At 42.1% G+C, this 27,301-nt stretch overlaps 1 protein-coding gene across 1 annotated transcript; it reads left to right on the top strand.

Moving 5' to 3' along the window:
* The first annotated feature begins 122 nt into the window (after positions 1 to 122).
* heatr3 (HEAT repeat containing 3) lies at positions 123 to 27,301 on the top strand. Its single transcript, XM_080729477.1, has 15 exons — positions 123 to 323; positions 3,550 to 3,722; positions 4,378 to 4,465; positions 5,726 to 5,826; positions 6,394 to 6,503; positions 6,751 to 6,891; positions 12,095 to 12,399; positions 14,410 to 14,500; positions 15,054 to 15,208; positions 16,558 to 16,640; positions 16,965 to 17,101; positions 20,276 to 20,364; positions 24,262 to 24,405; positions 26,049 to 26,225; positions 26,779 to 27,301. The coding sequence occupies exons 1-15, from the start codon at positions 195 to 197 to the stop codon at positions 26,890 to 26,892; spliced, it is 2,037 nt and encodes a 678-aa protein (XP_080585603.1). The 5' UTR covers positions 123 to 194; the 3' UTR covers positions 26,893 to 27,301.

Here is a 27,301-nt window from a genome sequence, read left to right as displayed (position 1 = left end):
AACCTAACGTTTTCCCCTTTACGTCGTGTTTACGACGAGCGTTCTGATTTCTGCCTACCCAGTGAGTCAGTTTACGGCAGGGAGCTTCCACATGGCCTCTTGTGTGCGTGTGGATGGTTGACAGACTGAGCAGCAACACTACCACCAACTTCCATGCAAGGCTTGTTGCACTTACTTCAAAGACAGTTTAAAAAATGGGTAAAGCAAAGAATAACAAGTTCAAACGAGCCCAGTTCAACTCCGCCGGGCTGCCAGTGAACCCTGTGAAGGAAGAAGTGGAGGAGGACGAGGAGCGCTGTCCAGCTGGAGAGTTACTGGAGAAAGTAGGAACAGACGTGCATGCATGTGAATAATGTGCTGACCTAATGTCTGTTAACACCTATTAATGTAGGGAAATGAGGAACACATCCTGTATATATGGTATCGTGTTGCTATGGTGTTGTCACTTGCAGTTAAGTTACTAGAGGACTTGTTTTTAAACTGTAAAACCCTCTGTAAATGTAACAACAAACACCCGATGTAAACAAATAGCAGATTACCAGTGGTGTAATATATGTAAGTAGCCTACATGTATGTAAGTAATGTGCTTGAGTACAATTTTTAGGTATTTATTTCGTATTTCCAATTTCCAATACTTTTACTATTACTCCACTACATCTCGAGTTGTAGTGGATCGGATCCAAATATTGTACTTTTACTCCACTACATTTATTTGAAAACTTTAGTTACTACATGTGATTTACCACTTTAGCCCTATTTTATACCTAGGCTATTTGAAAATAGCTATTGTGTGCTTTTACTTTGGTACTTTAAGTACATTTTAATGCCAACATACAACATTTCATACTCAAGTACATTTTGAATTCCGGACATGTATTTGTAACAGAGTTTGTCCACCACAAATGGTTACATATGACTACATGTCATACACTTTTAAGTTGGACACAGATCATTTAAGAGCATTTTACTATGCCAACGACTTTTGGTGACAGATTCTTCACAATGAAGAAAGCCTGGTAGATGACACAATCTAGAGTTAGTGACTTGTTTTACACTGTAAATGTAACCATTTGGTAGATTGAAAATGTCAACATACATCTACGAGTCTAACAATCTAAGGCTTGTCTCTCATGATTAATATGGACTATGAACCGAGATATGTTATGAAGTGTAAATTAAGTTTACGCTGTCTAGTAGCAGAACTCTTCAACACTCTGTGGCAAAGATTTGAGTGTCATTTCAGAAAATCCAAATAAAATCTGTGTGGTAAAAATAAGATGCCACTAATGAGCCATTTTCCAAATAGTGGAGCTTGTAGGTTATAGATCCACAATTTTTGGTGGGGAAAGAGGAGACATGTCCTCCAAAATAGGGATAGTGGTTATTGGTTAATAGTATACATGTATTGTAGCTGACACATAAACAGCTAACATGTGTCACATGATCAGATGTACAGTTGATGAAGACACATCCATAACTATACAACATATTTCACATGTAGATGAACACATGTGTTACATGTCACATGCAAATGCACCGGCATTGGGATGCATTGATTGATTGATTGATTGAAGGCTTTATTAGAAGTTTGCATAGGAAAATGTACAGATTCATGACGGTACAGTTCACTGGTACAAGGTCTACTAAAAGGAGATCCATGAAAAGACTAAGCTTATTTCAACAGGAAACCATTAAAGTATCTCATATAACATTGAATGACAGACAAATAGAACACAGTACTATGCAGTAGATATGTAAAGAAAAAAAGAAAACAGTAGGTCTATACAATCAGTAAGTACAGTATATACAATATATACAAGGAAGGGGCAGGTAACAGTAAGTCTAAACAATCAGTATGTACAGTATATACAAGGAAGGGGCAGGGAGGGTAGGGTTGGGCTAGGTTTTTTACCAGTTGCGAACGGCTGCTGCCTGTAAGTGGTTTTTCAGGGCATTTTTAAAGGATGCTAGTGATCCACACTCCTTTATGGCCTTCGGTAAGGCATTCCACATTTTTGTGGTGTAGCAGAAGAACGAGTTCGACCCTTTCTTTGAGTTGACTCTGGGTTGAACGTGATCTGTGGCACTGCCTCTGGTGTTGTAATTATGGACATCCTTAACGTTTATAAAGTATTTTGACAGGTACTTGGGTATCATAGTGGTGTGGTGTATCTTGTACACCAGGCCCATTGCAAGTTGCTGTACTCTGTCATCTACTCTGAGCCACCCTACTCTTAACTGGTGAGTAGCGGTGAGGTGAGTCTGATAGGGAAGGTTAAGCAGGACCCTAATTAGTTTATTTTGGGCTGTTTGGAGTTTAGGGCTTGTGGGGCGTCACGATACCATACGTGGACTCCGTAATCAAAGAGGGGCTGGATTATTGCACCAGCTATGGTCTTCAGTGTGTTGAAGTTGACCATTGGGGCGATCCTCTGTAGGAAACGAGTTCGTTGGTTGATTTTTTTTATTACTTTTGAAGTCATCTTTTCGCTGGAAAGATTAGCTTCAAGGATACATCCTAAGTAAGAGATTTCGTTTTTTCGTGTTATGACCTTGTCACCCACTTTGATTGTGAAGTCATCTACCTTTTTGAGATTATGATTTGATCCAAAGAGGATGGACTCGGTTTTTCCCAGGTGAATTGATAATTTGTTGTCGTTAAGCCATGTGCAGATCTTACTCAGTTCAGAGTTAAGTGTCTTTTCAACCTGCAAGTGGTCCTTGCCCGAGACTAGGAGAGCCGAGTCATCCGCGAACAGGAACAGGTTGCAGTCGCAAGCAGATGCCATGTCGTTCACGTATATTAGGAACAACAGAGGTCCCAGTATGCTACCTTGAGGAACACCACAGCTTACTGGGAGGGGGGGGGGACAGGGTTCCGTTAATCTCCACCACCTGTTCCCTCCCCACCAGGTAAGATTGCATCCAGCTCACTGCTGCGCTGTCAAGACCGATGGCTTTTAGTTTCTCAATCAGAATAGCATGATCCACGGTGTCAAATGCCTTCTGGAGGTCCATCATGACCATGCCACTATATTTGCCCTGATCCGCTTCGCGTTTGATTTGGTCAGTCAAATAGAGAAGGCATGTGTCAGTGGAATGGGATTTTCTGAATCCAGATTGGAACTCGTAAATCAGATTATTCTCATCGAGATAACTTGCAATCTGTTCGTAGACTATTTTCTCCATGACTTTGGATATGGAGCTAAGAATGGACTCAGTGAAATCAGATGAATCTGCCGAAACAATTCAGAGTGGGGGAAAATATGCATAATATCTGAATTCAGCAATTGCTGTGCCCTGGGAGAGTCGCAGGATATTATTAAGGATCTCAATGGAAAATAACAGATAAGCCTTGCCTTACCCGAGTTTCCTTTTATTTGACATTGTATCAGTGAACTGTACTGTCATGAAACTGTACCGTTTTCCTATCCAAAACTTCTAATAAATGCCTCAATCAATCAATCAAAATGCATAAACCATCAGCCCGGGCGAGTTTCTTTCCGGTATTCCCAAAATGACGTGCCCGTTTTGTGTTGTGGTGTACAGTTGCAGAGTCCTAGCGCTGATGTGAGAGAGTTTGCGTGTGCCAGCATCTCCCGGGTGGTGCAGCAGAGTCAGACCATCCCAGGCTTCCTGCAGAGGGATGCTGTGAGGCGCCTGGGCCCCATGCTGCTGGACCAGAGCCTGGCCGTCAGGGAGACCGCCACAGGGGCACTCAGGTGACAAGTGCCACCAACCATGCTGTCAAAAAAAAGCAGTGCTTCTTGATAAGGACCCCCAAAAGTATATGTATTTGGCCGCGGACCCCCATCTGAAAAGGTTTTTTGCCAGGGACCCCCAGAATAGGAGATTTATGTAAATAAGTAATAATAAATCAGGGTATAGCAGCAGGACAGTTTCAACTTTATTGTACGTTGCAACCATAGCCAATGATGCCAATTCTAAAAACGCCTTCTAAATCCTGCACTACATTTTCTGTAAAAAAAGGGAAAAAAGTATGTTGCTAAAGTATATACTGTACATAGCAACAAAAACCACAAAAGGGGTTTTGGAGAATACTGCAGCATTACTTGGCGGTATTTCAACAGGGGGAGCCATAATCCAGTTATAGACAACAGTTGCTTGCTAAACAGTAAACACTGACTGAAGATGGTGTTGTTTGGTTAATATCATTTGATTTCCACTTTTGAGGCTTTTGTGTGACCCTGTAAGATGATCAAGTAGGGCGTTAATTAAGAAAAAACACAAATGCATAAAACATGGAGATTAAAGGGTTGTCTGCACGACAGCAATGATATAGTACTGGTTTTGGTTCATGAGTTAACCAGAATTCTTCTTTCTTTTTTACTTTTATACACACACTCACACTGACAGGAACCTGAGTGCATGTGGAGGCCATGAGGTTTGTGAGGACATGGTGAAACATGATGTCATGACTCCTCTCACAGCCCTGCTCCGAGAGGTGAGAACTCTGGCTTCCACACTCTGTGTTTACTTCAGCTTCTGTTCCATTACTCCTGAACACCTCGTTTTCACACAGCTGTGATGTCATATACCCAATATCTCCTGGCTCTGCTGTATACGGTATCCTGTATCCTATCCCCATCACCAAGCTCTTTGACCTTCTGCTCTACTGCCCCATGTCTGTGGAATGCCCTCTCCGAACACCTTAGAGTGACCCAAACTATATTGTCGACCACAACTATTAGTTGTCGTTATAGTTGTGGTGTGCCATCCATTTTATTTGGAACAATCTTTTAACATTTTAGTCATCGTTATCGTGCTTGGTGTAAATAGTAAATCGACTGCGCTGAACTCTAATGCCTCATTCACATACAGAAAATCCAAGCTAATGGTTTGCTTGGTAATTCAATGTATTCTCTATGAAAACCAGCTTTTAAAATTTCCAAGCTGGAAAAAAAGCTTGGAATTTTTTAAAGCTGGTTTGCATAGAGAATACATTGAATTACCAAGCAAACCATTAGCTTGGCTTCTCTCAGTGTGAATGCAGCATAATACAGGCAAAATACTAGTACTTTTACAGTAGACTTGGGCTTCATAGGCCCAAAGGCTTGTCAAAGTCACTCAAAGTAAACATGGCAGTGTTTTATTTTTTCTCACGCGTTGAATTCATTGTTTGGACAGACTTGCAGTATGTTAGAGAAACTATTGGGATACAGTATAAACAGAGCGACTCGTGTTTGAAAGGAACGGTAACAAGGATTTTGCTTGTGGGCAAAACAATCACTCACAGTAGTCTTTCCCATGACATGTCATGTCAGAATGTTAGGTGACTAATTTCTTCTTAATAAATGCCCAACAGGCGAGAAGAACAAAACATGTTTCTAATTTTTCTCAAACGATACATTTCGTTGTCATGTAGGGTGTACTCAAGGTTTATCTCTACATGGTACAGGGTGTGTTGACGTCGTTCATATTACCTATTTAGATTCTTAGCATTGTTTGGATGCATGGTAGCAGTGAGAGTGGAACCTCAGAAATGTGCACTAAAGTCACATTTATACATAGTTGCATTTGCCGTGGGAAATAGCCAATCTACAAGTGATAAATGGTTACTCTTCTGGTTGGCTTAACTTTTGCAACCCACCTGAAAATGTATTTTATGTTTATTAAAGAGATTGGGAGACTCCTGTTACTGAACACCACTTTATAGCAATGATTACTATCCTTAGCTTTAACCTTCAACATTGTCTCTTTACAGTGTTGTGCTGGCTTTGAGACCAGCACTGTGCCGATGAAAGAGCCCAGGAACACGGTGGAAGGCGTAGCCAACGAGGCAGTGCATCTGCTGTGGAATCTCTGGTAAGCTAGGACTGTTGAAAGGCTATTGACAGTGATATTCAAAGTGAAAATGATCCCCTGGAGCCTTGTGGTTGTTTGTATTTACATTTACGCATTTTGTGGACATACTGTACCTAACTATCCATAGAAACTTTAATGTCCTTGCAATGCATGCCGTTATTTTGTTTTTGTGCGATTCATTTGACCAAAAATATACATATTTCAAAGTATTGTTTGTTGTCTGCCCTTTCACCTCCCCTTTTCACCAAACCTCTTCGCTGAAGATAACCAATCTATTATCTTACAATTCATAGATCTGCTATTTTGGGCAAATGGTCCCCCCAAAATAGGGACGCTAGGGTTCAAGTGGTTAATAAATGATTATTAATATTTTTAAGTTACTTTCACAAAAGATTTGGCGACCCCCCCCCCCCCCCCAAAGTAACCCCAAGGACCCCCTGTTGAAGACCCATTAGATTAAAGGTGTGTTCAATCGGTGCAGTCAGTGATTGGTTTAAATGAAAACTCCATGGTGTTTCACTTCTGACTCTTATCCTACTGTTGTTTGCTATCTATGGTCCCTGACAGTGAGAGCAGCAGCCAGGCCCTTTCGCTGTTCAACAAGTCTGGTCTGTTGGACGTGGTCGTCCAGTGTGTGGAGAGACATCCACACAACATAGAGCTGGCTGTGTCTGCCGGTAGGACCTAACTTTTACTTTACATACCATTTGATTTGATTTATTAGACATCATGGTTAATATTCAAACTGGTTTTTTGGTAAATTAATGCCCAACCTTTACAGCGTCACTCAAAAGTAGCAGATCTACAGGCTTGAAATGCAGCCCATATTTGTCAAATTGTATGTACTGTACATCCCATTATGTGTTGATTATGTTGCAGTATAAATATAAATGTACACATGTTTATATTGACGTGACCTTCCAGCCCACTGCCTGCACACTGTGACAGAGGACAACCCGGACCTGCTGGGCAGCATCAACGGCTCTGTGCTGGGAGCCCTTGAGAGCCTCATGCTGTCAACCCAGACTGACATGGCTCACACACTGCTCAGGACACTGGCTGCAGGTACTGTCTGTATATGGGTTTAACACAATGGCTTAAAACCACTGGCCTTTGAGCCTTCCAGGTGGTCCCCAGCTAAATGATAGTGTTGGTAACCATTATGAACCCTTTAAGATCTTTAACTCTTGAGAGTGTAAAATTAAAACAAATGGACCATTACGGGTCCATTTGGTTTAATTTCATGCTCCCAAGAAAGAAGAGTTAAATTATTGTTTAACATTTGCATTACTTAATTTAAAAGAAGTACACACAATTAGAGATTTAGAAGGATTGTTATTTTGATCAACGTTTGTCTGTTATCTCTCCTATGGTACCACATCAATACAACATGGAATTGTGCACAAAATCTTAGTCAAAGTTTTGGGTCTGAAAGGTAAAATCTCATCAAATGGTGGTCCGTGGCTCAAATGCCAAATAATTAATGGACCTTGATATGAAAAAGGTTGAAAACCAGAGGTTTAAAGCAGAATATATATATATATATATATATATATATAGCGCTGAGTGGCCCCCAACTGAAAATGCTTTGTGCCAGCGACCCCACGGAAGATAAGATTTGTGTTTGAAATGTCATAATACTTTTAAGATAAAAAAAAAAAAAAAAAAGAAAAAGTTTAAAAATCGATGCACAAGCTGGCAGCGATGGGACAGTAATGGGACAAAGGCGCTCCTCCTCCTCCTGAACCTGCAGCAGTTGTTTTCCCAGTAGGCCGTGCTCTACATTTAGAGAACCACTTCCCTTGACTGACTTAGTATTATTACGTTGGTATGCGACTGAGTATTTCCCGGTGAACGTGCGCAAAGGTGGGGGCCGATGGGCAAGGAGGGTTGCGAGCTTTATGAGAAACAAAGAACTTAAAACCTGGTGAAAACAGTTGCGTGCATTAGCGCAAGATGACGATAAAGGAAATCATTAAATGGAAAACATTCAATTAACTTCTGAAAAGCCTACACAGCCTTTAAACAGCCTGCATAATATTGCGCAAGATTAGATGAGGATAAAGGAAATCATTAAATGGAAAACATTAAATTAACTTCTGAAAAGGCTTCTTCTAAGCCTACACTATTAGCCTACTAAAACTAGTGAATCTTGCCACACGTGAATAATTGTGGTTCAGTGGTTGTAAACAATGACACAGACAATATAAATCCTTAGTCTAGTTGTGGGAAGAAAAGGATATCATCATCATCTTGGCCCCAAATAACTTTTAAATATCTTGCAATTGGCGACGAGTCTCTTACTAAATCGGCAAGAGTGCCTCTCATTTTCAATACATAAAGGCTAAACTATATAACCTCTCCATCATCAGCAATAGTCAGTGGCACGTGTTCCCCACACTCCCAAGCCCCCACCGTTGCGCTTAGGTTCACCGGGAAATACTCGGTCGCCGTTGGTATCCCCCAGTGAGCCATGTAGAACAACAGTGAATCAAAGCACTCTGGCCTGTCATGCCCTCATATTGTGTCCTCTCTAGGCCTGTCATGTTTATGACATTTTACTGTCATACAAATAATTGCGATTTAACAATTTAATTGTGTGGCTTTTAAGCCTTGTAAACAAAAGTTGCACGGGGGAAATATGACTAAAACATATATACACTAAGAAATAACTGACAATGGCAGATACCAATAATCAAAATAAATAATGTATTATGTATTATTTTATATATAATCAATCTTTATTTCAGGTCCATATCACATACAGTATAAATGACAAGATAAATACATACAAACAACACAGGAAAAAATAGAAAATAAGGTACAAAGGTACATAAGGTACAAAAGTCCACAAGAGGATATACAGTATATAAATATCTCTGTAGAGGCTGTTGCGCCAATGTCTCCTGATCAAGGACGAGAACCGATTAGAACTAATCACAGGGTTGGTTAAAATCACAATAACACTATTGTCAGACTCATCAAGACGACACATACATTTGTACATTAAGTTTCTTAATAGGGCTTGACAAGTAGGCACCCTCAAGTTCACAAAGAGCTGGCCTCACCAGTAACCTCAGTGCATCATTGTATGCCACCTCTAGTTTTTGCATACTGCTAGCCCTGTAATTGCTTCACAAGTGAGCAGTATACCATGGTGTACAGAATGCTTTAAAAAGTGATACCTTGACATCTGCAGAGCACTTGTCAAATTTACGCATCAACGTGTTTGCCTGGGCATACATGGAAGACGGCAGAGACATTTTACTGTTATTTAACAACTTGACCTCTTGCCAGAAATCAACACAGCTGTTGTTGCGCAGCTTTCTGTCAAGTGAGTCATATTATCCTCTTGTTTTTTTTTTATGAAGCGGACACAGCATATTTAAATTTGGCATTCAAGATTTGTTTTGATTCAAATAAGGGCCCCTGTCTCGTCCTGATTCTGACCAAACTTTAAAAGCATCTCTAGCTGCAGTGTGCAGACCTGCCAACCCGTACGCATTTTGCGTACTAAGCACGCATTTTAAGGCTCTGTACGCAGGTACGATATTTCCCCTCATTGCTACGCAATTCTGCAGCAGCAAACGAGGCGAAGATTTTTGCAACCTGCCGTGTAGTTCCTCCCAGGCACCACTTGAATGGTGTGTGAATGGGGCGCATGGCGCTGGGGAGCACTAGAACAGAAGATATGCTCGTTTTTTTCGGCAGAAGAAGAATTGAACCGGATGCTATTAGTTTGTTTTGGGTTTTCAGCGCGGTGCAGCCGGGTGCAGCATGTACACTTACGCTACTCATCATAAGAAGCTACTCATCTCAGTCATCTCATAGCTATCGCCGCCCGGTTTGTACAACGGCGATATTAATACGATTAATTTATAAAGAAGATACACGGAGAATGGCCGTGTTGTGCGAGTCGTCGGTGGCGCCCCTACAATGCTGCCGTGCGAGTAGTAGTCTGACTAACAGGTAATATATTAAGATAACACTCAGCTAAGGTGAATTCACATGTCAGCAGCCACGATGGTGAGAATGAAATGGTTATGTTGTTGTCGCTCCTCTCCGCGACGCGGTTAGGGTTTTAATCAAGTGAATCAATAATATTATACTATTAAACTGCGGTCGCCCCCGCGACAGCTTGTTGTGTATGAAGCCTGTGTTATACTTCGTCATACGACGGTGTTGCACGTGAGCGAAGTCGGGAAATGTCAAAACTTGTGACCAGGTACAATGAACTGTAGCATACATTGACCATGATTAGGCTTTAGAGTAAAGATCCAAGCGAATGAAAATAAAATACTGGGCTCCCTGTTCCACTATCTCTAAATGAGTATGAATGAAGGAATTAGGGGGACTATGTGTATTGTCAAAAACATTAAAGGTGAACAAGTTATTTATCACCTGTGAATATATGAAGACATTAATGGTTTGTTAACAATGAGTAGCCTGTATCCTCTATGAATGAATATACAGACTAGACGGTATTTGATCTATACACAATGTAGGCCTATTTTAATGAATGCAATAGAAACCTACATGAGTTGAATACTTTCAACTTCATGCAAATCATGCACAGAAAGGTGTTTTTTTTAGGCTGCTCAATTAACAATGTTTAACAAAGACACAGGTAAATATTTAAAGGTAAATAGCCTACCTGACAATGTAAAGCTATTTTGCTATTTGAATAACATGATTATGTTGATGTATGTTCATTCATTAAGTCACTGGTGAGACTGTTTTGCTAGTCTATTGTTAACTAACTCTGAGCAAGTGCAGTTAATATATTTTATTAAGGATTTGTCAACAATATTGCCAAAGCAACATTAATGTATTGCCTGGTAATACTAGCCTACTTTTTCTCCAGACCAAATGGCATTTTTATTTAAAAGGTTGATCTTGCCTCCTCCTATTAGTGTAAGTCAAGACATGCAATGTGCTACATTTCTGGTGTGAAATTTTGTTAACATAACTGTAAAGGTCCCACCCAAAAAGGTGCATGGAACCCCCCAAAATATACGCTGTTTTGTGCGGGAAAACAACAAAAATTCGCTGTGCGGGCGCTGCGGGCGCCGCGCCCGCTGTGCGGGCGCTGCGGGCGCCGCGCGGGCACTTCGTGCCCGCGCATGAGTACTCAAAAAAAATTCCCAGGGTTGGCAGGTCTGAGTGTGTAGCTCAGCCACATGCTCATTCCATCCAGGTTTTATGCTATGCTCCTTTTTCTTTCCCTTATAAAGACCCTTACTAGAGGAATTTAAAACATTAATAATAAAATCGTATGTAAGACATAACTCTCTAACATGTTGCTCGTTTTTACAGTTGGTGTCACTGCACAGCATTGCTTCTTTGGGTAAAACAAGAGATTCAAGTAGTTGGTCAGTAAGCAAGGTATAGTGATTGGTATCGTTCTCACTTAATTTTAGCCAATCCAGCCTCCTTGTGGTTGATTTATTGTCAACCACAGCTAGCATTGGAATATTTTCAACATTTAGGTTCAAAGCAAAGGGAATATGGTCAGAAGTGGCCAACTCATAACAAATGACCAACCATGTTGTCAATAGAAGCATGTGCATCCACAGTACATATACAATGGTCTAGCCATGACACTGTATTCCATGCTTCACTAATATATGTATAGCTATTTTCAGGTAGTAGAGCTTTACTTGACAGTATAAGGTTATTATCATTACAAAAACTCAGTAGGCATTTGCCAAACAGAGATTTATCATCTGATATGTCAGCGTTCATGTCACCCACAAGATAGACACAGGATGTAGCATTATCCTTGATGAAAGCATTAATACATGCCAATCTATTGCTAAATTCGTCTTCATTTTGGTATGACTCATAAGGGGTGTATATATTTAAAATAATAAAAGACCTATTTTCATACTTGATTTCAATACCAATGGCCCAGTCATATTTACTGTTCCAGAGAATTGCAACACCACCAGGTATTCACTAAGATCAGTGGTAGACTCTCCAGCCCCATGGAAATTTGAATGTAGCGTATTAAGCCTTTCCAGGTCTTGTTTACTCAAAATCTGTAACAAAAAGGTGTAAATTAACGATCTACAAGCTCACAACACGTGGCATCGCGACGTGTCGTGAGCTTGTAGATTTATTTAAATGTTTCAATATATATGAAGCTTTCCCAACATGGAAAGGATTATGCCGATTATGCAAAATAATCGCGATTATCTAAAATAATTGCGATTAGGCGATTATGTAGTAATTGTGACATGCCTAGTCCTCCCTCTTGTCATCAAAGGGACAATGTGGAACATGAAGAGCAGCTTACCGGCTGGCAGCCAGGCCCAGACGCTCAACGCTCTGGCGGCAATCTTGGGGCAGACCCTGGAGCTGGACGCCGGCAGGCTGATCCCCGAGCTGAGGCGAGCCGAGGAGGCGCGCCACCTCAGCGCTCCTCCGGCCTCGGCCACAGCGGTCACACAGGAGGAGGAGGAGCAGCTGGCTTCTGGAGGGGTTGAAGAAGAGATGGAGGAGGGAGTTGAGCACAAGAGCAACGGAAAGGCTGCACGTCATGTAGATACTGACTTCTCTGATCTGCTGCCTGTAAGTGATGATGTCCACTCGTACCCTCACAAGTTGTCAAGGACCGTCAAATTGATATGTTATGTGCCAGGGACCCCCAGAAGAGATATGTATTAAAAATGCAAAATGATTATGGAACAAATGTGAAACACTTTTTCTAAAATGTTCAAAAGATAGCTGTTACAAGCTCGCTAATTTTCACAATGTTTTATCTGTGGAACCGAGTCAAACAAAATGCATGACCTCAAATCCTACAATGCAAAGTGCTTGTCAGTTCAAATATGATTTTTATTTTTATTTTTTTTTGGGGGGGGACCACTGGTCTAGGACGCACCATCGTCACTCTGCTCCCTTTGCCTCCTGCCCAACAACCTCGCTGGCCGCTCAGAGCTGAGCTGTCCCTCTCAGCACCAGTCACAGTGCTGCCGCCATGATCACGCCTGACAACTTACTGGTGGTGATCCTCCAAAAATAGAACCCCATAATATCATGGACCAGCTGTTTGTAGCCCTCCTTTCTCATTTCACCCATTTCCAATTCCAACCTATCTTCAAGTACCTAGTCCTCACCAATGCTCATAAGTTGGAACCATGTCTGTTTATTCAGTTGATGTCAGAGGAGGGCTGTGTAAGTGGACAGTTCTGTAACCGGCCTACCAGTCACATCATTGCTAGGCAGGTTTTGGTCATTTCAAACAAATTCAACGAACACATTTTCCATTAATGCTGGAACAATGGCTTCTATTTCAGCATGACAACTTCAAAAGAAGAGTATTAGCTTGTAATCATAAGTTCGATGACATCATTGATTTGCAGGTTTCTGAACTGTCCACAGCCCACCAATGAGACAATGAGAGTGTGTAGATATAAAGTATACCATCTTATTATGAGCATTAGTGAGAGCCAATTACATGAATTTACTGTTGAAATGAGTGACTTTCTCCTTGCTCAGGGACACTTCACATATACTGGGCGAGCCTACAGCCATGTCATGGACTTGAACGTGGAGGGGTGAACGTGAACCCCTCCATTTTATATTCCTGTTGGATACCCCACTCCCCCAACTTTATACACTCAACACAAAATGCTTCACATTGAATAAAAACTGTGCCAGGGTACAGAACGTAGAAAACTATCTTCAATCTATCTATCACTTATTATAAATGTATACCTGTAAAGTAATTCATGTTTTCAGTGTAATAAATAGTAACGTGTAATGTTAGTTCCGTTGATCCTCGCAGAAACACAATCGATTAATTGATCATTAAATCAAACATGCTCTGAGAACGCACATGGCCCACCCATCTGACCACTTAACACTTATGTTGCAGTGATTTTTTCTCTTCTATGTCCCGCGATGCCATGGTCTCCATAGACTTCCATGTAATTTATAGTGCACGGATCGTGCACGCCCATGCCTAGATGATGCACCACGTGTGTGCGCACTGTTCACAGCTTTCAAACAAAAAAATCCGCTTGGAAATCCGTTCAGGCATTCATGATTTATCAGCCATTATGTTTTCTTCAGATGTAAAGAAACATGGCTGCCATGTTTGAAAGAATGGGTTGGTATGGGGGTTAAACATGCAATTTCGCGATCGCGATCATGCCTAATACATTTCTGGAGGTTCAAAAAACATTTTTGAAAAAAAGAAAATGAAAAAAAAAAAAAAAAACGGGTTAGGGTCAAAAACTGCTCAAACTCAGGAAACTCGGGTTTGGCACAGGGGTGGTACCTTTTCAAACTCGGGAAACTCGGGTTTGGCACCAGATGTGTTAACTTGGTTGCCGTGTATAGTGATTAGATACGTGGGCCGCCAACGGTTTAGAAGCCCTGATCCAGAACATTTTGATATATAAGCATAAAAGTACAGCTGAATGTGCTCTCATATTGAGCTCCACTGGTGAAAAGCATTAATCAGCGCCAAGCAGCTATAGCTACAGTAGTCTTCCTGACCCACTAGCTGACAACGTGTTTGTTTATGTCTGCGTGTGTTGTTGACTCCTAATGGCCGATGTCTCTATGGTCCAGAGGGACAAGGCAGAGCTGCGGGAGGCCATCGCATTGCTGACAGCCCAGCAGACGTCCCTGGAGATCATCGTCAACATGTGCTGCTCTGATGGTGAGTGAGTGCCCTGGGCACCATGCCTGTCCCAGCCACCCCTAACCCTCCACTCTGATGGTGAGTGAGTGCCCTGGGCACCATGCCTGTCCCAGCCATCCCTAACCCTCCACAGCCTGCCCTCATCACCAGCAATCAATGCACATCGGGTGGCGCAGTGGTAAAGTGCCTGCCCACCGCTGCTGAGTCTGTGAGTTTGAATCCACCGGTGGGCCTGTGTTTGAGGGAGGGAAGCCAGGCGGGAAGGGGGAAGGGTGATATTTGTCACTGAACGTAGTCCTACTTGTCATTGGGGAGGGTTGAGCGGGAGGTGTAGGACGAAGGCTCTACGTCCTCCCAGTGGGGGCTGCTCCTCACTGGCAGGAAAGTCAGCAGGATACAACAGCAGTGGCAAGCAGTGGGAGGAATTTAATTGGCATAGAACGACTAAATTGGGGAGAAAAAGGGGGTACAATTGTTGGCTACTCTAAATGTATGAGAAGAAAAAAAAACTTAAAGGTATGTCCCTTCTGTCCAGCATTTCTATGTCTGTGACCACGCATCATGTTTTCAGACCCGTCGGATGACGAGTGGGAAGAGGAGTCCAGTAGTGATGAAAGCGAGATGGGACCTGACAGCCTGTGTGATGGACTGTCCAGCCTGCTGTCTCCCCTGTGTCTGTCTGCTGAGATCCACACTGCTCTGACCAACCACAGCATACCACAGAAGGTGTGTTCCACTTAAACCCATTAAGACCTGGAACCATTTAACCATTATTTTATATTTTAACTATTATAACATTGCAGATATACTGCAGATCTGCTATTTTTTTTAAACATTTGCTTCTGAGGGGTCCCTGGAATAACATATTTTGAGATTGGTAGTCCGTGGCCAAATACATACATTTTGGGGGTCCTTGACATGAACAAGACACTTATAGAATCGGGTCAAAAATATGATTGAGGGCAAAGGAACTGTTTGGAACGTGTTCCTTCCACACGCTATGTCCAACCGTGGAAGCTCCCCCTGTCAGGTGATAAGAAGGAAGCATGAGCTCAGTTCGGGGCTCTACCCAGGTTGGCAGAGGGAGAGCAGAGCCCAGGATTACAGCTTCGGCAATTGGCACAGGGTGAAAAATGGGTTACAAAATCATGGGATAAAAAGTTAGAGAGTTTAATAATGCGTTCCAAATGGGTAAACCACAGCACATTTGTCCCACTTACTGGTGTCGGGCAGAACCCTGAACTGTCCATGGGCGTTCAGGTTGATGAGCATTAGGAGCAATTATATTGTTGTTGTCAGGTAGGAAACCTCTTATCTCCATAAACTTTTTGTATTTTGAAGCGGTGAAAACCGCTTCCAATGAGTGGCTTTGTGTGTCCCACGCCCATATATGGTCATTTCAGTCCAGAATGAACAGGTCTTTTCAAAAACAAAATGTGTGTTTAATGTCCATTTATGGTCATCTCAGTCCAGAATGAACAGGCTTTTTCAAAAACACAATGTATGTAACCTCATGTCCATATATGGTCACTCCAGTCCAGAATGAACAGGTTTTTTCTGTCCCGTACGTCCAGAATATCAGTCCAGAATGAATAGACTTTTTCAAAAAGCAAAATGTGTGTCCCATGTCCATATATGGCCATTTCAGTTCAGAATGAATAGGATTTATCTGTCCTGTACGTCCAGAATATGTGTGTAGTGTCCCTCCCGGTCTGATGAATGGATACTTTGAGGATTGGTCAAGCTTCACATGATAATTTGGCCCTCCATTCTTTATATATTCATTCAGAATATATAAAGAATGTAGAATTCAGAATATATAAATAATGAATAGATCACAGAGTCCATAACTGTATAGATGTATAGATCACAGAGTTCATAACTCTAGAACACATAGAATAAAAGTTCACCGCTTCACTTCGAACCGAGGTTTGATTTTTTTTGTAATGCCCTACTTGATCATCCTACACAGTGTCGCACAAAAGTAGCAGATCTACAAGCTCAAAACTCATCGTTTCGTGCCAGAGGTTTCTGCCTGACAGCATTTAATGAATTTTCCTCATTCAACACTCCAGGTACTGAAAAAGACACAGTTCCCCAGCACGGAGGCCATGGATGTGTGTCAGCAGAACGCCGCATGGAAATGCCTAGTTAAAAAGTAAGTGTGAATTTTGAATATTTAACACGCAAATATTTTATGGGCGATCAGTCGGTGGTGAAAAATACATTCAGCCGAATATTATTTTGGAGGGTCTTTGACGTGAAAAGGTTTGAGAGCCAGTGAGTTTTAACGCCCCCATGTGGTGGTTACAGATTAATAAAATTCCAGAATAAAGCGTCCTGACGCATTGTGACGGAGTGTGTGTGTGTGTGTGTGTGTGTGTGTGTGTGTGTGTGTGTGTGTGTGTGTGTGTGTGTGTGTGTGTGTGTGTGTGTGTGTGTGTGTGTGTGTGTGTGTGTGTGTGTGTGTGTGTGCGCTCAGGATGCAGCGCGTGCAGTACAGAGCGCTGACCTGCCTCAACAACATCCTGTCCACCATGGATGCAGAGTCCCTGGGAGGTGGCGCCGCCCTACAGGCCGCCGCGCACCACCTGTCCTCACTGGTGTTTGGTGCCGCAGGTCTGACATTTTATTTATTTATGGTTTTAGACTAGTAACCAGTTATTTTTACACCCTTTTCTCCACAATTTAGTCACTATGCCAATTAATTCCTCCCCCACACACACACACACTTCTGCCAGTGAGGAGCCCTCACCAGGAGAACATAGAGCCTCCGTCCGTCCTACTCCTAATTGTGTGTAGTATAGATGCTCGACAAGCAGGATGTACTATGGTGGATTTGAACCCCTAAACCAGAGCCCTTGAATGGAGAGTTAGGCCAACTACGTTCACTTCATGGGGCGAGTCCAATGGCGGCTCGGGAGGAGCTCTATAGTGACTATGTGAAAATGAATGAGAGCAGCTGCTCAAAACATCATTTTCTAAAATAATCGATTCAGACAAATGAAAGAAAACATATCACAGGTTATTTCCTGATATCTTATTTTCTGATTTGCAAACGATATAATTATATTGATGTCTCACAAGAGTACATGCCTTTCATTGCCTTACTTTAGCCTGCCACTTGGAGGTGCTATTGTGCATGTTAACAACATTATGACGATGCAGTGATTAGCGTCGGCGACAAGGCAACTAAACATCCCGACTTGAATCCTCTTAAACCATGTTATTTTACATCGTTTTTTGGCAATAGTATAAAGTAAATGTTAAAGAGACTTTAGTTATCCATATACAATACTTTAAAATGGTTGTCATGTTGTGTATTTAACTAAAAATGCCGATATTCGCGACGCTTCTATTGAAACCAATGTTATTTAATCTCCCGCTTGTCACTTTAGAGCTGAAACACGACGCAGTTCATTTTCTGACCCCTCGGTGACACCACTCTCTCTCTCAAGTCACTCTGCCCTAAACTAGGCGGCAGTGGGCAGGTACCATTGCGTCACACCAGCGCCAGGTCTGACATTTATACAATTGAAATGTAGCACGTTTCTGTTAGTTTGCTTAGTTTATTTGTACACGTATAGATAAAGCACACAATGATAAAGTGTGTGTGTGTGTGTGTGGGGGGGACGGGGAAACACTTCAGATTTACATTTTAGACAATTTAGAGGAACTAAAGTGGCGAAAGACTCTCAGGTTGACCCTTTTGACTGAGTCTCCAAAAATACAACCTTTTCTTTATTTTGTACATGTTCAAGGCAATCACGCGCATTCTCAAAGTGCATGAGTGATAAGGGGACAAGCGTAATGGAAAAAACGAAACGTACCAACCTGCAGAATAGTATGTGTTGACATTGTTGGATCACAGGTTACTTGGCGGTACTTTATTGCTAAGAATAAAGCCTGATTCATTCTTTGTCGTATGAGGGTGTCATGTGACGAAAACTGACGATTTATAAGTTCCATAGTATGGATTATAAATTAAAGGAGTAGTTCACCCAAGACATGACATTTATTCTATCGTTTTACTTACCCTGTGATGTTTATGACCCATGGAGATTTTTTGTTTGTAAAGCCTTCATTAACTCATTTGTAGTTTACAGCCGAGGAGCCCGAAGATTTTTCTATGTCTTTCACTGCTGGCTTCTCCTACCTGTTAACGCGGGCGCTCATCCAGTTCCCATTGTGCGTGATCGGACACTGCTATGCATCGTGTGTTCGCGTATTCCATCAACTTCTCAAATCCTTTTAAATTTTTCCAATTGATCAATAAGTTCTCCGTCTGTAAGCCGCGGAGTTTACACAGAAAGCTAACAGGCCAAAATAGACGACGGACCATCCGCTTCCGGTTCACGGCCTCAATGTTAACTGGTCCGCTCAATAATGTGTCCGTGTAGAAACCGATCACGGAGCATTAGTTCCGGCCTATTTTGGTTCCGCTTCGATAAATTATTTCTTTTTAATTAAAGCTTATTAAATCTTCGGGTTCCTCAGGCATGGCAGGGAAGGGGTACAAAGGGGTATTTTTTTGGCAGAGGTTGAGTTAATGGTGAATCCAGAAGCGAGGAAAAAAAATGAATGGAATCAATCAGTGACCCGTTTCTGCGGCAAAAAAACAATATCAAAAATCCTTCCATTACAAAACAAACAAAGCTCCAGTGTGCTATCAAAGCCTGTAGTTCCATTATCTGTTGAGACCAGTTCAAAAAGGTTCTCAGCCATGCTCGTTAGAGATAGGACGTTCGTGAACTAATTGAATCTTTTGAACGGCTCTTTAAAATGAACGGATTCCATGAATCCGGCTCACCTCATACAGTCATAAATCCCATCTCTAGTAGCTTTCATTTCACCGTAAACAGCTGGTGCCTGGTTGCGTTGATGACGCAGCTTGAACGAGCATGGCTGAGAACGCACACGCCTGGCCAAGCGCGCTCCCTTTTCGTGCACAGTTTGTTTACACCGGAAGCATTTTATAAAGTTAATTTTCTCACTGTACAGGGAACTTTTTGAACTGGTCTCAACAGATAATGGAACTACAGGCTTTGATAGCACACTGGAGCTTTGTTTGTTTTGTAATGGAAGGATTTTTGATATTGTTTTTTTGCCGCAGAAACGGGTCACTGATTGATTCCATTCATTTTTTTTCCTCGCTTCTGGATTTACCATTAAAGAAGGCTTTACAAACAAAAAATCTCCATGGGTCATAAACATCACAGGGTAAGTAAAACGATAGAATAAATGTCATGTCTTGGGTGAACTACTCCTTTAAGCATAATATTCATACTAGTAAGACGCCCAAGGGCACATGGGTGCGTGCACCCATCCGCCTGGGTGACGGCAGACTGCTGGGCTAGCGCTGGCGCTTTAGCATGGGATCAACTTTGACCCAAAAAAGACACAGACCTGGTTGGTTGTTTAAGTTGAACAAAATCTGTCCATATTTTCCAAAATATGGAGATGATTCCCGAGCCATGTGGCACACAGGGCAGAAGCATAACTCTCTTTGTAGCGTGTGGAGGCTTATTTAGGTACAAGTACATACCCCAGCCATGTACGAGTACACGCCCTGGACATTATCTCCAATCCAACCAATGATGCTGAGTCCCAAGCAGGGTGGCATTGGGTACCATTTTTATATAATCGTTGGTATGGCCCGGCCCGGGGGATGGAACTCGTAACTACAACACCACTGAGTTGGTGAAGGAGAGGAGTTGACATGAAAGTGTTTGAGTGCCACTGTACTAAATGATCCACAGACTATAATGGTAACTTGCGTGTTTGTCTTCCCAGAGATACCAAAGGATGAGGAGTTCCTGGAGGCCGTCACCAGTGCCATGAGGTCACTGCTGCAGATGATAGCCTCTAAGAACATTCCCCAGGTACAGTCCACACATCACACACACTGCACTGAATCCTGTCAGTGTGTGTAGCATTGGTGCTACACAGCGATCTACAAGCTCACAACGCTTCACAACAAAATGCCTTGTGAGCTTGTAGATCTGCTCTTTTTGGCGAATGTTCCCCCTAGAATAGCCATGCTGGGGTTCAAGTGGTTAATGTTGGCCCCAGAATGTTGTGACGTGTAATGAGCATGTATTGTAGATCATCTTTTGTTGCCAAATGTTTGCCCCAGAATAGTTATTGAACTTTGGTTCAAGTGGTTTAAACTGGAAATGTATCTTCTTTTTGTTGTTGTTGCTTTTTTTTAGATAGATAGTAGAGAGACAGGAAACTTGAAGCCAGTTGGGGGGGAGAAGGTCTGCTGTTGAAATTTAAGTGGGGATGTTGCGATTCTGTGGTTGATGGACTATCCGGTGACCAACTGGTGTGTAGGGCTGTCACAATAACCGCAGTGGTGTCATGGACCTGCAGGGACGTCTAAACAACCACTTATCTCCATATTCTAACTTTTTGTGTTTTGGCACGGCCATATGAATTGAAAGCAACAGGACCTTCCAGAGTGGGGGGAGTGCAGAATGCAAACATGAATGTTGGGGGCTGCTTCATTACATGACATGTAAAACGTTTAGAAAAGAAGGCTGTCCTAAATAAAGGCACACAAAAGCAGTAGTGCAGCAAACCAAAGTGTTGACCCTCTGATACCCAGCAGGTGAAACATTCTCAACCGTGACTGGAAATGTCCTACTGGTATGCCCGGAAATGCATCTCTCTTATCTTTTCTTTACATTTAAATTAATTTGCTAAAATAGTGTCCATGCGTGTAGCAACTGCACTGTGTCAGTGCTGAACAAATATGTGTACACTGGAATTCGGTGAATCTTGTTGGACTTTGTGTTTCCACCCACACAGTTAAACCAAACGAACCCTTGCATGATCCCTACTCAGTCTGGGCAGGTCATGATGATAGGCAACCCATTCGGGGGGGAAATGGCTCATAACGCCATCACAACATAATTTGTCCTGAGCTTGCAGTTCGGCTATTTTTGGAGAAGAGAGGGGACCAATTAGACCCTTGGGGGACCCTGGTCAAATGAAGTACAGTATAAAGTCCTGTTACTTTTCAGGATTCAAATCCAAAAGTAGCATATCTACATGTCGCACCGCGTCATGTTTCGATTTTGTGGATCTGCTACTTTTGATAGTTGTGTGATGTTGTAGTATGATCATGTGGGGCATTAATTTACGAAAAAACAACAATATATAGGGTTTAAATGGTTAACAAGTCATCTCGGGACTCCGCCCACGACAGTGGCAAGATGGCAGCTCTTTAGTTTAGCTCCGACCTGGCCTCATGGAATCCGCCAATAATCATACTTTAGAAAACGTTTTTTAGTACTCCAAAACGCAAATCTCACCGTACTATGAACCAAGAACAAAGAAAAAGCGAAAGAATCAAGACCAAGTATTTCCACAACCTTCTAATCACGAAACAACCACCCTCGCGGAACGCGAAGGCTTCCTCACCCGTCCCTGCTGAGAGGACGCCAGTGCAAACAACCCCCGAGAGAGACGCAAGAATGGGCGACGACACGGCTGCGATCCTCGCCGAAATCCGGTCCTCCCGTGAAGAAATGCGGTCGTTTCACGAAGAGGTAAATGGACAGCTAGAGACACTGAGTGTATCCATGACCGAGATTAGGCAGTCTGTCTCTGGCCTGAAGGACCGAATGGACGCGGTGGAAAATAGAACCGGGTAAAATGAAAATGGCTGCGCCCTCAATCAGAGACTGATTAGCTATTTACTCCAGAGAGAGAAACAACTCGAATTAAGATGTGTTCAGTTGGAATGTGCCTCGAGAAGAAATTCCATTCGCATTTTTGGAATTCCAGAGGATGCTGAATCAGGAGATGTGGTGAAATGGGGGGAGAAGTTCATTAAAGAAATACTACAACTGCCTGCTGAGACCGAGCTGCGCCTGGAACGTATGCACCGTTCCTTGGTGCGAAAGCCAGACGCAACGGCGCCACCGAGATCCTTCATTGCCAAGTTTCTTGATTTCAACACGAAACAAGACGTTCTCATGAAAGCGTGGAAGGCCAAAGAATTAAAATACAAAGGCAACCGAATTGGATTCGATAATGACCACCCCCCTGCTGTTCAACGTAGAAGAAAAGAATACGCTGATATTAAAAAACCTAAAAATATCACGTTCAAGTCCTGCCATCCAGCAAGGTTACTAGTGGAGCTTCCAACTGGTACGAAGATCTTCTCCTCGGCATGGGAAGCAGCCGAGGGCCTGGCCGAACACGGGATAAAGACCACCCTTTCTGAGTGGGAGAGACTGGAACGGGAACAACGACGCATAGGATGGCAGATCGTCGGCAGGGATGGAACCGGCAGCGCCGCGAAGATGCGAGGAGTCCTCCAGGATGCAGCAGAACTGTTGAAACCAAGTGATGACTGACTCTTTGGGTGAAATACTCCTCAGTGCAGTGAGAATGTACACGAAAAGTTAAGGAACTCAAATCATTATTATTATAATAGTTTTCTTTCTTATCTAGGACTTAAGGACTGATTTAAAAATGTGATGTTTGGTTTTGCACCGTTTTATTGTTCCTTTTTTCCTTTTTTGATGCTGTTCATTTTTCATACATATCCTGCATATTATACTCAGTATTTATTTTATTTCATTGGTTTTATTTTGACATTGTGTGGGTGTGAGTGGGTGTGTCTCTGGGGGTGTGGATGGTGTGTGTGGGTGTGCGTGACTGTGTGTAATACAGGGGTTCTGTGAAATCTTTTTCATTTTTATCTTTTTGTTTTAAACTACCCTTAAGGAAGTAACACAGCAACCTTGTGTGTGTGTGTGTGTGTGTGTGGGTGATGGAGATGGAGTAGATGGGTGTAGCTAAAATAGGAGTTTATTTTTGTAAGTTTCTCTGTCTCTGCTCTTAAAATGTGTCTGTTTTTGTTTACAAGATGCCCATCCTCAGATAAACACTCACTAGGTAGTATTATCAGGGAAGTGACAATGACAAGATTAAGACTTGACCCAATTTAATTTCAACCTGTTAAACATTATTGCGATATAAGATTGGGAGATGACCCTGTAACTGCTCAACATTGTTATTGTTGCCTTTTTCTCCCATTTTGTTTTGTTTCCTTTTTTTTCTTCTTTTTTTTCTCTTCTTTACTGTGGGTTATGTGTGTGAATTGCATAGCTTATCTTGAGTACACTATCATTGTGGCGGTAACAGTGGCTGGGAGAGAGTCTATTATAGCTGTGCTCTTCCTAGCAGCCAAGACCTCGCAAAGGTCGATCCTTAGTTATTATTTTATTTTACTTCTGTTTATTTTTATGTTGCAACAGGCCCGGATGACTTTATTGTTGATCCGGTTGCTCCTACTCCTTTCCTCTGTGACGACCCTCCTCCCTGTCCATTTCTCTCAATTCTGGTACCTTAATTACCCCCAAACATGTCTGACTGGGGGAGATATGTCACTCGGAGAGAGACCCACTAGTTGGTGGACCATACATTTTGGAGTCCTATTTAACCATGTATATATAGTTCTTTATTCTGTTATTCGTGTTTTACTGTCTTTTGTTACTGTTCGCAGAGACAACATTCCTTCTTTTTCCTTTCTCTTTGTTTGCCCATTTCTTTTTTGTTGTTGTTGTCGTTGATGTTGTTGTATCATATCTTTTATGTTGTCTATACTAATGTACAGTATTCTATAATTTGTTTTGTATTCCAGGAAAAAAAATTGTGATGAATATTGATATTCAATAAAACAATAAGTTGCAAAAAAAAAGTCATCTCACCTAGATCATGGTTAACTTCAACTTCCATCATGTTTGTTTTGTGTTGTTTAGTGTATGAGCCCCCAGCAACTGATGAGCCTGTGTGAAGCAGCCACCCGCTGTGAGGGGGTGAGTATCAGGGTCAACGCCTTGGCCATCCTGGGCATCACTGGAAGCACTCTGGCCAAAGAGAGAAACACCGCGGACACACTTCAGGTGACCTGGGATCTTCCTTCTACTCTGTTCTACTGTAGCCTTGTTCCCTTAACTCATTTAGTGCCCATGAAATTAACGGATTATAAAGTCCACGATGCCACCTTCAGGCTGGCATCACCGCCGTTATCTTATTTTGAAGGCCAGAGGTCCACAGCGCAATCACTTCCGGTCTGACGTCATCGGGTCGTGCGCCGGAACCGATCCGTGTCCACGTGGAGTTGTGTAATGGCCGACCGGGAGCTTTTATAACTGTGTAACATAAGCGAGCATCTGCCTCCATCCTAGCTTCTAAAGTGTAGTTTTGAGATAATGGACATTAAAGATGAGATCCCCCGTCCACCTCAATGTTATGGATGGGACTATTTTGTGCTCGTGGAGCCGTGATGATGCGAAATCAGCGACGGATTTCGTCTCCGGACCGCCGGCCATTCTTCTCGGTAATGTACTCGCCGTTACAGTAATATATTACTTTTCCCGAGATATCTCGTGAATGGCACTACAGATACTCGAGTACATTTCACGAGATATCTCGGGAATGGCACTAGATGAGTTAACAGCCTTTTCTCATCTCTTGAGGAGAAAAGCCTTGACACAACCGAATGCAGACTGTCTGTAGCAGTGGTTCTCAAATGTCAAGGGCCCCCAAATTGATATGTAATTGGAACACCATTTGAAAAGGTTTTTTGCCAGGGACCCCCTGGAGAGAAGATTTATGTTTAGAAAATTACAAACATTTTCGATATTTTAAAAAGATCTTTAAAAATAGCAGATGTATAAGCTTGCAGTGTGAGCTTGTAAATCTGCTATTTTTGAATAGTCAACATATAAATGGATGGGAGTGGCTTTGAGAACCAATGGTCTAGGGCGGGACTTCCATTGTATAATATATGTACTTCCCACGGAAACGGTCCTCCTCAACCAATCACTACATGCGTGAGTATGTAAGCAGATCAGTAAGCCTCAATGTCACTTCCTTGGGCGCTGTACTTCTGTCAAATTCCAGCACTTCCGTTTTCTTGACACTCAACATGCTAGGCCTTGCCCCATGGTTACACTGTAGTCCAGTGGTTTCCCGGTCGTAGTTTTCTATCCCACAAGCAATTTCCAATGTGCTATTTAAGAGTAAGACTAGAGTTAACCTGTAGAAGTCACTCAAGTAACATACTAATACTTATGATATGTCAGAGTATAATCGCACAATTCCTATATCTAGGATAAAGTAAAGAGCACATTTCTTAGAGATGATGAATACCGTTAAAAGGTAAAACATATTTCACTGTAGGCTTTGTACAAGATATACGTATACTATATCATTTCACTCAAATCTATTTTTCATAATTACTCTAGCCCATTTAGACCTGAGGCAGGTTCTAAAAACGCCTTCTAAATCCTAACCTAAGTTTTATGAAGAAAAAGAAGGCTTTTCATTAAAGCAATTAAAAAAAACATGGGTGTTCACAGCTTGAACGGTTTAACAACATATACTGTTGGTGTAACCGGTCTAAAAGGGCAATAAGCCTCATTCCACATTTTATTTAGTCCATCTTAACCCTGAATTGTGTTTAAGTCAGCCATATACTCTTAATTCAAGAAATGTCCTGTTTTGGAGCTACGATAACTTTAAGAAATGTGCTTCATCTCAGATGATCGGGAGTGCCTTACTTAACGTTGCTTCCAAAGACGTCAACCTGGTGGTGAACGGGGCGGCCCTGGACGCCCTGTTTGATGTGTTCGCAGACGGGGCGGAGGCTGAGAAGGCTGCTAGGAACATCCAGCTGCTGCCTGCTCTGAAAGCCCTGCAGCCCGTTTTCAAGGCCAAGGTACTGGAGCAGTGCTTCTCAACCTGGGGGTCCCAAAAGTATTTTTCGGCGGGTCCCCAGATGATTAGCTTAATGTGCAACATTGTTTTCTCACTCGACAGTAAACAAACCTACATACAGTATACCGGTAATTGTATACATTATCAGGGTATCTACGCATAACTAAAGTTACAATTTAATTACTTTTTTAAATAACTTAACTTGGCAAATATTATGTAAGTGAGCTTGTAGTTTGGCTATTTTCACAATATTTATCTGTGGAATCGAGTCAAACTAAATGTAATGCATACAATAACAATGCTTGTCAGGGTGGAGTGTTCCCAACAGTCATGGTAAAAAAAAAGAGAGAAAGGGAGGAGAAATATGTAAGAGCTATATTAGTTAGTTCTATTGATTGACATGATTGCTTTTCGAGATTTTCAAATGTTCCTTTATCCAGAGAGATTTGAGGAGGCACATTTCTTCTCCCCAAATCTCAAAGCTATGAATTCCCACAGTAAAACCTACATAAGTGATTTAATTATCCTATTTTTTTTTATATTTTCTCCACTAGATCCGTAAGGAGGGCAGGGGGAAGTACAGCCCTGAACAGCTGTGTGTACTGGACAACATCAAAGTGAACCTGAGGAGGTTCATCGGTTACCTGGAAACGGTGGTGAAAAAATGACCAGCTTGCTTTTCCAGAATTTCCTCCATGTGGTCGGCTGAGCCTGCAAGCCCACAACGCATGAGCTTGTCGGTCTGCTGTTTTCGTCACGTTACCAACGTGGTGTGAAAGACCTTCAACAAGGCTTAATGAATAACAGTGAATGGACAGAAATGCAGACAGACTCAGAGCCATTGGCTTCTGGATTTCTTTCTTCGTTTATTTTCGTTTTATTTTTTGAATGAAGCCTGCCAATCAAATATTTATTATGATGGTAGTGAGAGATTTGTGTTTGCCAAGTTTTATTTTCTTTTTTCTCCTTTATCTCTCAGTGAGATTCTTTCTTATTTTATTTAATAGTGAAATGTCATAACTAATGTGTAAAAAACAGATGAATAATAAGAACATAAAGATTTATGTTACCCTACCA

This window comes from Nannobrachium achirus, assembly GCF_963921795.1.
Source record: "Nannobrachium achirus genome assembly, chromosome: 7".
Lineage (NCBI taxonomy): Eukaryota > Metazoa > Chordata > Actinopteri > Myctophiformes > Myctophidae > Nannobrachium > Nannobrachium achirus.
This window is presented reverse-complemented; position numbering and strand designations above follow the sequence as displayed.

What these genes read in the sequence shown, in the direction of transcription:
- heatr3 (XM_080729477.1), top strand. Translation starts at nt 195, where the DNA reads ATGGGTAAAGCAAAGAATAACAAGTTCAAACGAGCCCAGTTCAACTCC. An exon ending in CATCTGCTGTGGAATCTCTG is followed by an intron (nt 5,827 to 6,393) that starts GTAAGCTAGGAC and finishes GGTCCCTGACAG; the next exon opens with TGAGAGCAGCAGCCAGGCCC. An exon ending in ACACCGCGGACACACTTCAG is followed by an intron (nt 24,406 to 26,048) that starts GTGACCTGGGAT and finishes GCTTCATCTCAG; the next exon opens with ATGATCGGGAGTGCCTTACT.